The following is a 16,524-nucleotide window of genomic DNA, read 5'->3' on the forward strand; positions in this document are numbered from 1 at the left end:
AGCAGTGGGAGGCAGACATACCGGTACTAGAAATGTTGTCAGTTCTTAACAGCTGACAGTTTAACTTTTGTATAAAAAAATATCTAATTTTGACAAAAGATGTTTAAAACTGCCCTGTAAACAAAGTATTTCTTTCTGCTGTCAAAATTATCACACAAAATATAGTTGGAAGATAAATATGTTAAAACCAGATGTGTACTAGAGCAGAGCATAAAGGGGGAAGCATTGCCACGTCATAATTCTGCATACCCGTCATAACTAGAAATTGTCAGCAGCTGCAAAGAGGTTCTGAACATTAGGTTTATGGGCATCTCATTATTTAAGATGTTAGGGTCTCCCCATAGTCCAATGAAATGTGCATGGCAGAATTACAGCTTGTTTGTTGGCTGCTCACTCCTACTCATGGAGATGCAGATGTGTGAGGATGCCTCTTTGGATAAGCCCACACCCACCCAGGGAAAGATATTAGACGAATCCACTTTTCTGCCAAATATCCACCATTGATGTTCCGGTAACTGTTGCGGTCGAATGGCTTTTTCACAAGCACGAAAAGTCTAATGAAGCTGCCGCACTCTGCCCGAAAAAACGCCACGAGTGGTGCAATGATCTGAGTTAGCCATTTACCACCTCCCTATCTGCATAAGGAAAAAAAAATAAGAAAACATTCCTGTAAATACAGGCGACTGCCCAGCAACTGTCTTCTCAGCGACAATGGTATTGACCGTAGTCAGATGCTCCACTGATTAAAAATTGATCCATTTTGAAAAATCTAATCAACTGAATAGGATTCTTTCATAAGTGAGGTGGGGTTGGGAGTGTTTGATGGGGGTTTTGGCATGGGGGCAGCTGCTGAAACAGACGCAGACCTGTTATTAACCCCTGCACCTCCATGCCTTCCCGCACCCTGTTCCCCACTTCACATCCCCCCTGCGCCCCGGGACTAGACACAGCCCAGACGGTCTGAATTATTCAGCAGTCTGAGAGAAAGGCTCGGGCCACTTGGCCTATTAATGCCTGCCAGTAGAGGGTAGTGGCTCTAATGGACAGTCCAGTGGAGCCCCAGCTCCCAGCGGACTAAAGAAGGACTGCTAAAGCTGGGCTGCAGGGGATGTGAGGAGGAATTCATCAGGGACCGAGGTCGTGGCAGGTTAATGATGCTGCATGTCTAGACGGACGCTGAACTCGCACCCTGCCTAAATGGCATGAGGGGAACGCGTGTGGGACGCAATAATATTTTCTTATCTTTGACAATGAACCAATTCTGTATTATTGGGACTTGGGGCTTATTATTATTTAAGACTGCTGGGTTACAAAAAAAAGCAATAATGAATCCGTACCTGTATATTAAAGAAAAAACTGCACAGTGGGTGATATTAGATTATGGTAGAAAGACGTTTCCTACCTAATCTGAGATAAATACACTAAGTCAGGTTGACCCTGCACTGAATGTACATCATTCACAATGTAGACGTTGAAGAAGAATTGTGTAGTTCTGATTACTCACAACCTCTTATCACCATTGCACAATTAATCCAAACAGCTGGAGGGGGCCCTCAACTCACAGCCACTCAGTAATCAGGGCATCTCTCCCAGAGAGAAAGGGTGCTGGTCTCATTTGGGAGTGACTCCGTTGCCATGTTGTCACCTAAGTGATCTTATGATTGTACTTGGAGACTCTGAGGGGGAAAACACAATAATAAACACCGGGCACAGAAAAAAATACAAGAGAAAAGGTAATGCAATCAGCAGCAGCAGCAGCACTGTGAAAGATCTGTGCAGCATCTACCAGGAGGATTCTTAATGGAGAAAGCTTTCAGACAAAAAGTAATCATTTTTGTGCTACAACACTCAGTCATGATTCTCTGTGAGGACAAACGCATTATTAAGTCCAAGCAGAAAGGCAGAGGAGTGTGTTCTTATTATCATCCACTTGAGATTTATGCACTTCAGTCTGATGAGGCAGAATGAGTTTAGCCTTCAGTAGGCACGACGATTATTGGACGATTGCGCCAGGAGCTCTTCCCTTTTTCCAGGATGTGACGCCAAGCGCATTTACTGTTGAGGTCGACAAAGCTGCCATCACTGCACCAAACCAAGGACATCCAGCGGGAGGCTTCAGAGGGGGACGACAACACAGTAAACGACTGTTTACGCAAATGCAATTTCCCCTTCCACAGAACTCAAGGTGACCAAGCACATCATTGAGAGACAATTCTGATCACCCCACCGCAGCACAGATGCAATATAAGTCAGCAAGAGAAGCTTCCTTAAAAGTAGAACTTTACCTAAAACAAGAAAAATACAAGGTCAAGACAAACTAATAGCCTTAGATTCCAGTGGTCTTTTAAATTACAATTATGCAGTTTTTAACCAAAATTTTAAAAAGATTGTCCCTTTCTAAGTCATAATTTCTGCAGAACGGCAGTAGTTCATTAAAAATTTGCCTCTAAATTGTGGGTGGGACAGTTGGCAGGGAGTAACCCCACCCCCCTCCCTTTCATCCATCTGTTTACCCGCTCTACCATTAGCTTACAGCCCCTCGCACCCCCAACCTAATCAATATCAAAGTTGTCCAACTGCACACTTTTACGGTAGATGCCAGCTCAAACAAGGACAGGGAATTGTGAATGGATCTGTTTGTCTGTATGTGAATGCATCAGAATGGAGCAGAGCCTGTGGGTTGCATTTTTAAGTTTACCGTAATTTTCTTTATACATGTCCTCCATCTTTGGGAAAAATGCCACAAGAACATGTTTTCATTGCAGTGGGTCTTTAAATCAGCCCAAAATTATGTGCTTTCTCATCACACTAAGATAATATTGGTTTTGCATTAATAGTCAATTTGATCATTTGCATTATGCAACATACAAAAATGACGCCTCGTAGAATCACGTAGATGCCCTCCTGACTGTCACTAAGGTTGACCCCACCCCCACCCCCCCATCAGTGCCACACTCCACTTCCTTAGGCAGATCTTCCTTCTACTGCATGCAGCAAAAGCCTGGAGCAGTGTTTAGCTAAACCTGCTGGCCTACGTAGGCAGTGAGAGTCCCCAGAGGGCTGAACAATCAGACAATTTCAAGATCATGAAGCATTAAACCAATCCCGGCAGGGTACACTAATTAAACAGCCGAGCCCAGCACAGCCAACCAATCCCCACAGAGCAATTAAATCCATCCCCTCTAAAACACTGTGGAACCTGTCTGGGGAAAACTGCAGAGAAGTGAAAGAGCGATACAGAGGGAGCGATGCGGTGGGGAGAGAAATATCATAAAAAATCATCTGGAAAAAAGGAGAGAGGAAAAATAAGGGGTGGGGGAGTGCAAGAAGAGGCTAACAAGGGGAATTGAAAGGGAAGATTCACAACTCTGTGTATTGTTCTTTTCTCAATTTCTTCATTGACATGCGAAAACACATTTACTCAGGCGGGATGCATTGCAGTTTATGCGTGACCACACTCGCATTCAAAAATAGTGACTCTGTAGAAGCCAAAGCTGCATATTCATATAAGATTACAAGGTTCGGGGAGCGCTTTTGAGACCGCAAAGAGAGGCAGAACAGCCTGAAGGCCTGTATCACATACCTGCAGCACGTCTAACGCTGTTGCAAACCCTGATCAATACGCCGATGCCTTCCTGGAGGAACGTATATGAACAGGTGACAATGAAACCCTGACATCCAAGAAACAGGAAGCAGCAGACAGACGCACAGTAGACACAAAAAGTTAAACATCGAAAGATGTTTTACCAAGAATCATGTAGTGTTATGCAGGCAAAGCACAGAATGAGAATGATGAGCAAAGAGCACCAAGAATGACGGAAAATCAGAGGTGAGGACAGGGAGATGGACTCGTCCTTTTCTCCCCAGACTGAGGCGCTGTATAAATCACAGAGCCCAGCTTCATTTCTCCACTTCCTGTACCTCTCCATTAAAAATGATTAACTGTTCCTCTAGAAGACACCTCACCTGCTTTAGGGTCCCAGAATGCACCTTTCCAGTGAAGAAGCAGCTCAGATTTATTCAAGTCCTTCCCTTTTGTTGGGCATGAATAAAAGTAATTAAGTGTGTGCGTGGGGGGGGGGGGTCTTCAAGCCACACGTAGACGAGACCGTCTCGTGCAACAAGGCTGATCCATCTCCCTCTCCTAAAAAACAGCTTTCAAATTATTTTGATAAATAAGAGCATATCTGCTTAGTAATAAAAAATGCTGCTTTAATACCCGGAAGACCACCAGGAGGGCCCCTTTCCTGCAAGTGTTTTCTCACTTAAATGAGGACAAATAGCCCTTACAAATCAGCAGCGTACACAGGATCACTTCTCCTGTGCAGCAAACAGACTGAGCGCTGGAACCATCTGAGATTCCCCAAAGACAACCTGGACGAGGTTAGTCAAGCATCGATCTAATGAGTGTGTCAAGTTCGGGGGCGCCCGTCATGTCGCACTAACATCCTGTAACTTGACAACCAGCGTCTGAATGTGCAATGTAAAAATGCTGGGGGGTGCTTCTGTCTTCATCAGACAACAACATAGACTCTCGGGAGCTAAAAAAGCTGATTGTTCTAAATACAGCAAAGGCGTGTCAGGTGCAAGCGCTGCTGCTAGGATGGAGGCCTGCACAACAAGAGCAGAGTGTGAAACAAACACACACACTCGGTACGTCTGATGCTACGTTTACACTGGCCTCTGCAACGCGCATTTAAGCAGCCATTTGTAAAAAGTCTGTGTGAAGGCATGCAAATGCTTATTTTAAGCTTGTGCGTTCATAACTCTCACATTCACGTGTTGCGAAGCAAGTTTTTAAGTCAGTTTTCAGGCTCTACGTATAAAACATGCAGCCACGCACCAATACTCTTCCAACTGTATGTGCATCTGCCAGTATCGGGTAGGGACAGTCCAGTGTGAACACCACGCCTGGTGCGTTCTTAAACATGCCATGTACATAGTTAAGGATGCAGCCAACTCTCAAAACAAATACAGCCAAGGCCACAGTTGAGAATCACAGGATAATCAGAGAACTGGCTGTCAGCAGGAAGAGACGACACAGCTTTATACCCATGCCAAGGAGGAATTACCCCCTCTCCTCCTGATACGTCCACCCGCCTTACCGTAGGAGAAGAGGCTGCCCCACTGCCGTGGAGCAATCCTCCGGCACCCTGATGTGTCCCTGAAGTTTTGTCAACGCTGGTTATTTACTCCTGCAAAGCCATTGCTCCAGCCTTGGGGCGCGGAGGGGAAAACAGGCAGCTATGAAGCTTGCAATGAAGCACTGTTGACAATCAGAGGGGGCCTTTTCTGTTAAAACGCATCCACTTTTCTTTTACACAATGCCACACAAAACAGAAAAAAACAGTAGATCAAAGGAAAAACACCACGGCAGGTCGATTTAGGCTCTTGACAAAAAGTGGTACTCATTTTGGCAAAAGAATTGTCAAATTTGTCTGTGGGCAAAAGCAAGAAAGCATAAATCTACGATTTGTCAATAACTTCAGATGTTTCAAAAAGGGTCAGCTTAAATTAATCTGACATCAAAATAAAGTACTTCCATGTGTTTGAATAGCTGGGACAGAGAAGTTATTTGAAGATTTCCTTCTTTAACTCTTTTTAACAGTTTTTAAAGAATAATGTCAGTTCAAATGGAGTATATGTAGGAGAAAAACTTGACGATGAACACTTGTTGTTAGGATTTGGGATTTTTTAAGAAGCTAACCCACATCAATCCCGCTTTGAAAGAAACTAAAACCAGCGGGAATATCTTTGAAAATGGCAGTCATCCTCACTTTGCCACGACGAAGCAAACTACCAAAAATGTAGATGTCAAAAAGGACAGAAAAAAATGGCAATTTGCATGAACTGAACATTTACTATTGCAGCTTTAAGGACATGTCAAGTCAACAATTGCTAATATAAACAGGAGCGCCATCACAGCCAGGCTTATCAAAGAGGAGCAAAAGCCGGGCAAAATGACTGGATAGGTATGGAAATCTACTTGAAGGAAGGTCAAAGTGATTAAGCTGACATTAGTGACAGGCCTAGTCTTCCTGTGAGAATGCTCACCGTTGCCGTCTCTAAACCCATTTGTCATTCTGCTTCTAACGCTGCAGCATCTGCTTTGAAGTCTCTACCACTAATGCTACACAGAGAGGTTAAACAGCTTAATGCTCAAGTCTGTTCCACTCCTCTCGCTCTGTAACGTTTCCCGCTTTCCACGCGCTCAGGGTTATGGCTCCTGGATTTCACATCTCAATTTACCCCACATGGACCTAACGGCTCCCTGCTCTCACGTTAGCTTTGTTATCGCCATCGAAAGGGAAAGAGGGGCGACCTGAAGGATGAGAGGAGCAGCTTCCACCACTTCGTTTGAATAACGTTTAAAGCAGAACAAGAGCGTGATGGTTGGAGTATCTGCACTTGAACACAATCTGCTGAAGAGACCTGACAACAAAAGACACGTCTTGGAAATATTAGATAATATGGCCTGAGTGGAGGTCAGCTCTGATGCTGTTCTTTTCTATCGCGACATATGAAAGGATGCAGTGATTGTGATTTCAAAAAAGGAATCTGAGGCTCTTACTCTTGAACACAACAAGATTATACTGATGCATGTGACATGAACAATAACAGCCAACAAATAAGAGAAAGCATGAATGAAAGGGAGACAGAGAACGATTTTCACAGCCAATTTGAGGTTGTAGAGGTGGTGTGTGTGTGTGCGGAAGAGCTACTGGCAAACAGCACACGGAGCCGGCTGGCAGCGAAGGCAGCCAGGCTCACAAGCTGCAAAGCAATTTCACTGTTTGGCAATACTGTTGTCTCTGTGTGCGGATTAGAGCTGACACCAGAGCAACTGAGTCATGCTAAATGTAGTACAATCACAGGCTTTGGTTCCTGATCTAAAACCCCACAGCCTCTTTTGATTCTTGAAAAAGGGCTGAAAACAAAGGAGGGTATGGCGCTCTGTCGTAAGGGAGCAACATCGCTGTATAGTTAAAAACTGAGGAATGAAAGAAGCTCGCGTTAAAAGTCAAATCCAGAGTTTCTTGGCTTTAGGAAGAGTCCTCCGAAATACAGTTTCATGTGGGAGGATTTTGCCTCAACAGTAGCAACCACCTGGAATTACCACTCAACAGGCTGCCCAAAGTCTTCCAGCAGCCTGAATGTTGGCTCCCCAGGTAGCGCGGCAGCCCGTGAGTTGTTTCTGGGCTTGGCAGGACCTGGAAGGACAGATCTTGACCCGTCCTTTTCATGCTCGCCCACGGAAATGCCATCTGGCTGCTGTGAATGATTACCACGGCAACGGCCAGGTGACCTGCAGCCAGCAGGAACCAAGGTCACTCCACCTCAATGCTTCACACTTTCACTGCCCTCCTTTCATCAGCCTGCAGGTGAATTATTCATCCTGAGCAACTCTAGTGCACAAATCCACCACTCCAAAAAAAAGAAAAAAAAACTGCACACTCAGGTTGCTGATATAATAACTTATGAGAAGCAAATAAAAGTCCCAACGTGAGCCACTACAGTAGATAACTTATAGGTGACCTATAGCAAGAACACAGGAACTGACGGTGAGGAAATTGTAACGATTTTGCACCACCAGCCATGACTGAATGAGAATAAGTGAACTAATTGATTTCTAACACACATTATGAGCGGCTGTCACACTCAAGCTGCAGGCATGTTTGCACTTTAAGAACATTTAAAAGAAGCTGCCGTCAGCTATAATCTCCATTCCTACACGTCCTGCTAAAGGTGAAGGGAAAACAGAAGCTGCGATTTAGGTGGGTCTGCACAATAAATCGCAAATATATATCTATTAGCCTGTGCAGTATGCATATCGCACAAAACTGCATAAACAACAATCAATGGTTAACTTAAATGTTTACACACACGCAAAAACAATAAAAGAAATGGAGCCCATAATGCAATCAGATGGAGCCCTTTTATATATGATGCCGATCTCCTACGTAGATGAGGGACATTTGGAATATAATTTAAGTTACTCTGACTTTTCTTTAAAGTCCCATTCTGATTATCTTTTGATCCATTGTAAAAGCGTTAACAGTGGTCTTTCACTTCTGATGATGCCGTTTTTAAACAAATCCAAAAAAAATGTTGTTTTCTAGGACATAGTTTCTGCAAAGCAGCAGGAGTTCATTCAAAATTTGCTTCTGAGTTGTGGGCTGGACTGTTGGCGTGGAGTAAGCCTGCCCCCATCCAATCATCCATCTGTTTAGACGCTTTACCGCTAACTTACAGCCCCTCACACCCCCAACCCAACATTAGTGGTTCAACAAAAATGGCGAGCAATATTGGAGCTATCCAGCTGTACAGCTTTGAGCCAGATGTCAGCTCAGATGAGGAAAACAAAGACGTACATGGATCTATTTGTCTGCAAGTGGATGCATCAGAATGGAGCAGAACAGGTGGCTTGTGGTCCGCCCAGTGTAACAAACAAAAACAATATTTTTCAAACGTCATGTTTTTGCTCCTGATTCACAACAATTTGAATAAAAAAATAATCAGAAATTCAAAATTAAACTTCATAATCTTTATATATGCCCTTTTGCGTGAGAAAAAAACATGATAAAAACACAATTTTCATTGGAGTGGGTCTTTAAATAAAACTGGTACAGTGAAAGGAAAATGATGGATCGGCTTTTTGGTTCATGTATCACAAGTCATATGCAGTATAGATCACTAAAATTGCTTATCTTGAGTTTTCCTCATATCATGCCGCCCTTATTGAGGACGGGAGGGTTCTGGTCATTGTGGGATGCGCCCACCTGTGCAAAAGGCTTCTGGTTTTAAGTTCAACTGAAATCTTAGTCCATAATATAAATAATTGTGTGAGCTTTTAATATCTAAAAGACGAAAAGATTGGACAAAATCTGCCAATACTCACCCTATGATGCTCTGAGACTATCTATTTGGGTAGAATATCATGTTTCTTTACTATTAAAGTAAAGAAAGTGACTGTATTTTGTTAATTGTTAGATTTATGTTGTATACATTGGAGTCTGAAACACTGTTATCCTAAAGGGGGCGGTTCAGGTGAATCCTATGGAGGCTTAATCCTCATCATGTCAACTTGCATTTGCACATTATAGTTGTTCCACTTGGAGAACCGCCGCAGAGGAAGCTCCAAGAAGCCGCAACAACAGCGCCATCAGGATGAGGACGGAGAGAGGCAGCCCGAGCCGAGCCGAGCCGAGCCACGCTCGGATTTCTGCTCGTCCGTCGGCTTTTCCTCGGGACTGCCACCCCCGCTGTCATTTCTCATGTTACAGAACATCAGTCAGGCGGCCGAGACGGTGCCCTTGTGCCGGCCGAGGCTGATTTACAAACATTAGCGGGGAATACAATTACACAGCTCCCCACCACCACCACCACCATCCGTCCGCCCGCCCCCGGCCGGGCAGCCCTATGCGGGAACAGAGAGGGGACAAGACGGGGGGGAGTGGACACCTGAACGAGGCTTGCAGCTCCTTCTGCGCCCAGGCTTAGCTCATCCGCTGCAAACCGAGCAAAAGGCGGACGTTGGGAAACGTAACTTTAGCCAAGTGGGCGACGCTATGTGTGTGCTTCAAAACAAGCCGCTCACCTGACACAATCTCCGCGCTATTATTCAGAACACGACCCTCCTCATCCTCACAGGCGCAGCGCTCCGTGTCTATGATCGACTGAAACCACAACAACAGACATGTCTGGATGTTTTGAATCTAATGGAGAAGAGTGGAGAAACCAGCACCCCAATGAAAACAAATTAGAAATAAACTTTCAAAATGGCAACTTAAACTTCCAGACATGCACGTGAAAAAAGAAAAAAACATTTGAGAAAATGTCACTAAAGCCTACTGTGGAGCGCAGGAGCAACGGCCGTCGGCACGAACCGCATAAAACATTACGGTTGGGGGGGTTAGGAAAAAGTTGCAGGGAACATCCAAAAGCAGCGATTCGGAGGCGCGATTGAAACTTTCCGTGCGCGTTCAGATTGCCATAAACCGGGTAAAAACGGCGGAAAAAGCCCCCCGCGCGTAACGCGCCAGTGCTGTCCGCGGTGCTGATCCCAGATCGGTGTGGCGAGCGGAGGCGGCGCTGCTCCACGGTCGCTCCACCGCTGATCAATGATTGAACTGAACAAAGGCAGAAGAGGGATCAATTTCTAATAACTATCAATGCAAACAGCGCCAGCTCTGCGTCCTGCGCTCGCCCGAACGCGCAAACCAACAGCCGAGCGCCGCGAGGAGACGCGCCGCACACCAAATACGCGCAGAAAAGATGAAGATAGCACTAACCTGGAGCCGCCGTAGATCAAATTTCTTCCAATATTGAAACATCGATCCTACATCGGCGGCCATCTTGGGGGATATTGAGGAGATTTTTTTTCAGCGGCTGCAATAAATATGTGGGCTGGATTCCCAACCGGTAAACAACGGCTGCGATCCCCGGTCCCACTTTTAGAAAAAGTAAGCTGCAGACTTAACGTCAAAGTCCTCCGATGTGTTTGACAAGTCCGGCAGCATGTTTATTGTGAAAGGAAGTTGAATTAAAAAAAAGAACAAAAAAGAAAAGAAAGAAGAAAAAGAGAAAGTGGAGTATTTGGCGCACAGCCCGCGCCTTCTTGGAATCTTTACAATTAAAAATAAAATCTCTTCGTGCCTCTGTCCGTAACATTAACTGGTCGTGTCTTGGTAAAGTTATCAATACTGACGTAAAGCCCGAGGTTGATCAATATTGTCTGGGAAAAGGAAGGAGATGATGTGTAGATTAGTGAAGTTCTGGGAGTTTGGCCAAGCCTACTTTTTCGGCGTGTTTATTGCGGGAGCGCGCAGTAATTAGAGGCAGGGCAGCAAATTAGAATAGGCTGCGTTATCGATAAATGTAGTGAACTATTATTAGGGTGTCACTTATAGTCCGCGCGCTGTTTCCTTCTCATGCAAATAAGGATATTTGTGAAGCTGGAGAAAACCAAAATAAGTGCAAATGAACTGCTAAAATAAGGATTTGAAGCATTGATAAAGGTATTTCATTATGTTGTTTTCAGTTAATCTGTGTTTTTGATCAAATTCCTTTATAACTGACCTTTATTTAATTTTTATGGTCACAATATAAAACATTTTTTATTTAAATGCGTTTATTCCAAAAGTGCTCCTCTAAAAAACTAAAGAGTAGGGAATGTTATTATGAGCTGCATCTTTAGACAGCTCTCCTCAACAACCTCGTTGCCCCAAAACTATCTCTGATTTAAGAATGGCTTGAGGGGGCTTTTTGTCAACTTAAAGTAACTAATTCCTTTGGTCAAGGAGCAGATCTGCAGCTGCTGCCACACCGGTGCCAGGTGCTCCCCCTGCTGACACTGCACACCCAGGAGTTAAATGCAGATCCTGTGATCCCCTCCATTAATTATTCTGTATATATCATTATCCCTAAGTGCAGGTATCCATCAAAACAGATGGTTTCTGTTTCATTTGCTGCATGCGCCTTGCAGCACAAAGCAACTTGGAGCTGCTGATGTACCTTATGAAAATCAGTCCCAGGTGAAAAAATAATATTCCCTTGAGTTTGATTCCAAACACCTCAAGGGACAGTGGCATATTCATCTGCCATAAACACCAGAGGGGGAGTGTAGGAGGTTTATTAAAAGTTTTGTTTATTGCATTGTGGCTTTATGATGAGGCTAAACCCTTGGATTCAAGGGAAACAAAGACGAGGAGCTCACAAATGAGCTTCAGAAAGACCTTTTCCATTGTTTTTTTACAGTGAACTCCTCTTCAACACATTTAACATCCATAAATTGCACTTTTCTCCTCTTGGATAAGTAAGATGAAGGTTTTAAGACCTAGCACTTCTATTCTTTTTTCTAACTAAGTGAGGATTTTCAGTAGTAACTCTTCTATTTTGTGTGTCCATGCACAGCCAGGACACACAAGAAGCCCCCAGATCAAGCAAAGTCTTTGTAATCACAGGCATGTCCACATGTCAGGTAGCAATTCCATGTTCTGGCTCAGCAGGAATGCACAACGCCTGGGCTTTGAGAGCTCCCAGGCAGGATTTAAACCCTCAGACATTCCGAATTTGACGCTTCATCCGCACAGCTCCCGAATCCGCAATCAGCCTTGTGAAAAACTGCTGAATTCCATATCCTCAGTCGGCTCTCTTCCTCTGAATATAATCTTGACCTCACATTCACCAGCCTACATCAACAAAGCACTACAGGCCTCCGCCACTAACCTCGTCACCTCTTTCAAATTAATTCATTACTCAAAAAAAGCTTAATCTAAGAGGCAGCACAGCTACTTTCCATGAGGACTGCAGACACTGACGAGAAATTATCTTTGAGCAGGAAATCATTGTTTTGATGAGTTCAGCAAACGGGGGATTTACATGAACAAATTCTCTCCAAATACTGACAGTTATTATTTAGGGTAGCACCATATTTCTGATAAATTATAGAATTTTATGGCTTTGTTATGCTTTTTGAAGCTAGCAAATATTGTGTCACAGACAAAAATTATGTTGATTAATTAAGCGGCAGTATGTGCAATAAAATGTGAAATGAAATTCTTTGGAGTAGGTTCGTTTTAATATAAATTCCTAAACATTTTTAGTCACAGTTGGAAAAAAAAGCATAATCTGTCAGTATGGTGTTTCAGCTTTCATCAAAATCAAGCTCATATTTACCAGTAATCTTTTATCAACTTGTTTTTCTTGGCAAACATATATTTTTCACAAAGAAACTAAATTCTGCATCGCCTCACAAAGGGGCTACACTTGTCTTCCCCCTTTTTGGACCTAAACCGTTTCAAATTTAGTATTAGTTACAAAGTGACTTGTTAAATTTTACAGTAAATTTTCAAAACATAATAAATTACCATGATGCATTCTTATTTTCATTGTTGTAGAGGGTAAATGAAAACTTAACCCAAGGCCGGTTTAGAAATCTATTTATGGTCAAATGTAGGCACAATGTTTTTTCGTTTTTATGAAAATAAATAAATTAACACAATGTGCCATTTTCTTTGTAAAAAAGGAAAGTGTGGAATGGTTAGAAGTAAAACTATTTGCAGGATTGTACCTCAGTTTAGCAGCATGACTAGAGGGAGCAAAATAACAGGTTGTTGTGGTTTGCTGGCTCCCTCTAGTGGAAACATTTGGTAATGATTCATCACAGGAGACGAAGGTGGAGTCTGAAGTATGACGAAGTACATGCTCACCAGCATCAGTAATCAACACAGAAAAACGAATCAATTAAAGGAGAAACCTAAACTGTAACACCTTATTACCATAAGCTTAATTTGTTTTATAGGATTTTCTTTATTTTCTTTATAGAATTTGGATCTATTAGAGCACAAGATGGGCAGAAAATCTTTTTCAGCTCACTCTGATGAAAGTGGTCTGTCCTAAATTGATTCTTGCTCTGCGTTCATCTTCTTCTAATCCGTTTTTTCTCTTTTGGGGTCACAAGGCTGCTGGAGCCTATCCCGGCCGCTTGTGGGCGAAGGCAGGGGACATCCAGGTCGCCAGTCTGTCGCAGGGCCACGATCACACACCCATGCACACACACATTCATTCGTAGGGACAATCTAGACTAGAGTAATCAATTAACCTATGAAGCAGGTTTTTTGGACAGTGAGGGGAAGCCGGAGTCCCCGGAGAAAACCCACGCATGCACGGGGAGACACAAGGTCATGGTCATTGATGTTCTGTTTCAGGTCCCCCAGCCGGGACTTGAACCAGGGGGCTTCTTTCTATGAGGCAAGAGCGCTCTGCAGTTCTGGAAATTATTTCATGTATTCATGTGATTTTAAACAATTTTTTAAACAAATACACAGAACTGCTGTGGAGAACGACTGAATTAGAACTCTGAAACTCCCTAAAATTGTAGTAACATTATACTCAATTTTCATTTAGTTTAGAACATTTCCCATCCTTAGCAAGAAAAATGACTAAAAAATGACTATGCTTGAAAGGATAAATTCTAGTTTTTATGCACTAATGTAAATTTATGTGTAACTTTTGGAAAAATACATTTGAAAACCTAAAACGTTAGATATACTTTTTAACAAATAGAATTTAAGTGTTTTGACTTCTTTCCTTAAATCCTTTTTCACATTACTACTACTACATTCCTATTGTTCATTCTCATTGTCATGATCTATTTTAACCTTTAGCCAGACAAACAGAAGCACACATCAGAAGTGAGGTGTGGTTAAATGCCTTGCCTAAGGCTTCATTCACATCTACAGTGCCAGCTGGAACAATAGAAAGTTTATCAGATGTTGTGGTTATTCTTAGTGAGCTGTGTCTAAGGGTTGGTGAGACAATACCAGGAAAAAAAAGGCAAAGTCAGAAACAGAGTCCCAACAATCCATGCCTTACAAAAAGCCCAAATGAAAGTCTACAGATTGAGCCTAAACAAAAGCTGGTCTGTTAAAAATAAGCTGCATTCACATTCATTTAGAAGAAGAAAAATATAAGGAGGAAAACAAGAAAAAAACAAAATGTCTCCCATCACTAAAGCAGTTGAGGACAGTGAATGATTGTAAAGTAATATTTCAAGGACTAATCCAAAACTTGGCATAAAAGAAGAGGGAGATCTTTATTAATACAAAATATCAAGCTAAATGTCGGGGGAAGCAGCAAAGGAAGTCTATACAGTGAATAAGACACATTTAAATTTGTGGAGTTTAATCATGAAGAGCAGAAAATTTTTGCTAATGAGAGAAAGTTTATCTGATAAAAATAATCTACTGTATGTTTTAGATTGTTTGTCTCATTATGACTTGCTTTTTTTAAAAACCTCCTTTAGGAAAATATATCTGCATAACGCAGCGTCACTTTCATGACAAGACATTACATAGAAATGATTGAAAAAGTACTCAATTTAGAACCAGGCAGTGAAAATTTAAAGCTTTTTTTTCTTGTTGAGCTGAGGGTCCTCATGAAATCTAAACCTTGTAAGGCAAACAGTATTCTCCAAGAGTGATGTCCAGTCTTGTTTCTGTTATTGCGTAAAATTAGTATTAAGCAAACTGGCATTAAAAAATAACTGGAATGGTCATCTGGGTCATGTTGGGTTTTTACAGCTTCATCAGAAGTTTACCACGCATCTACAGTTCTCACTGCCGGTGGGGATGCTTGGAAATTTCTAAACCTGACCCTTTTCTGGGGTTTGACAGAAAACCTCCATGCTCAGACTGTTTTTGTGAGCAGATACACATGTGCATCTGATCTGACATCTGATTAATGACTTTGCCTTACAAGTTGTCATTCAAAATTTGCCTCCATGCAATGTGGGATCAGCTATAAATTCAAGCTTCACTGACTGCAATTTGAGCCCACATGTGCTTTATCTAATGGGGCTGTTTGTTTGGCACTATTCCTTCCTCCCTCATTTTAATAGAGATTGATTTTTGTTTCATCAGTGTAGAGGACCCTTTTCTGTTTGTCCCTCTATGTGCTTTCTTCTTTTGCACCACGATTCCCTCTGTGCTCGCCATATTGACCACCCCACCTTAGTCTAAATGTCACCTCTCAACTCTGTATTAACCCAGTGTGAGCTGTTTGATGGATGGACTACAAATGACACAGCTCCAATAAATATTTGGTGAGCAATTATTTTTGAACCCTCTCAATATGGATGGAATGTGTTAAAAGGACAAATAAATCTGTTTTTGTTTTTCAGGCAAGACTTTACTCACTCGGTCACCTCAGGCTCCGGAATAAATCAAGGAAGTTTTTTTTTTCTTTAAAGGGAAAGTGACACATAAGTTAAAATCCTTAAAATATTTCAATACATGAAAGATAAATTGGTAACCAATGCTCACTGGGTATCTAAATCATAGCTATTTCAAGGTTTACAGGTATGTTATGCATCCCATGGACATCGATTCATAGAGCTCTATTGCATTTCGCAGTATAGATATCCAGTAGACGACTTTTCCACGGCTAATCGTCTCGCGGTCCCATCATGTCTTGCATGTTGTGTACAAGCCTGTTGTATACATGTTGTATACAAAGGTTTCTTCCCACACGTGATGTCTATTAGATAACTAATATATATCTGTTGTGATGTCTACTGGACATCTCAGACAACTCTTTTGTTTTTGTTACTCTGTTAGAGGTCTACCTATGGTGTTCTGGATCTAGAGGTCTCCTAACATCTACCTATCTGAACTTTGGATCTTTTCGGATGTCTATTAGAGGACTTTTAAACATTTACTAGATATAAAATAAACACTGCAATTTTACATCCATCCATCCATCTTCAGAACCAACCAAATCCCTTTTGTGGCTCACAGGATTACCGGTGTCAACCCAGCTGCTGTTGACCAAAGGTGGAGTACACCTTGAAGAGATCACCAGTCTGTTGCACCCTGTTTCTGTTGCTACCTGAATTGCTATTTTTGGGCAGGGGTTGGTTTCTAACTGAACAAAATCCAGTGAGAGCCACATAGTTCATCTTCCCTGTTTGAAAAACACAATTTAGTAATGTTTCTGTTGCCATTAATCCATTAGTCTATAAAA

The 16,524-nt window shown here is 42.4% G+C and overlaps 1 protein-coding gene across 5 annotated transcripts in view; it reads right to left on the reverse strand.

The window, feature by feature from the left end:
• cux2b (cut-like homeobox 2b) overlaps window positions 1-10,739 on the reverse strand; it is an 87,079-nt gene extending 76,340 nt beyond the window's left edge. Inside the window, exons 1-2 of one of the 5 annotated variants that reach the window (XM_078952580.1) lie at window positions 9,853-10,071; window positions 9,599-9,677 (exon numbers count right to left, since the gene is read on the reverse strand). Coding sequence is in view for 2 of the 5 variants with exons in the window: in XM_011479562.4 (XP_011477864.1) it covers window positions 10,293-10,355 (63 nt within the window). In the remaining 3 variants the exon portion in view is untranslated. Of the gene's footprint in view, window positions 1-9,598; window positions 9,717-9,852; window positions 10,072-10,292 lie in introns of those variants that run through there. The other 4 variants (XM_078952577.1, XM_078952576.1, XM_011479562.4 and 1 more) reach the window with 4 other exon arrangements.
• Between the last annotated feature and the right edge of the window lie 5,785 nt (window positions 10,740-16,524).

The sequence above is a fragment of the Oryzias latipes genome, chromosome 9 (assembly GCF_053564925.1).
Source record: "Oryzias latipes strain Hd-rR chromosome 9, Olatipes_Hd-rR_3.1".
NCBI classification, from domain to species: Eukaryota; Metazoa; Chordata; class Actinopteri; order Beloniformes; family Adrianichthyidae; genus Oryzias; species Oryzias latipes.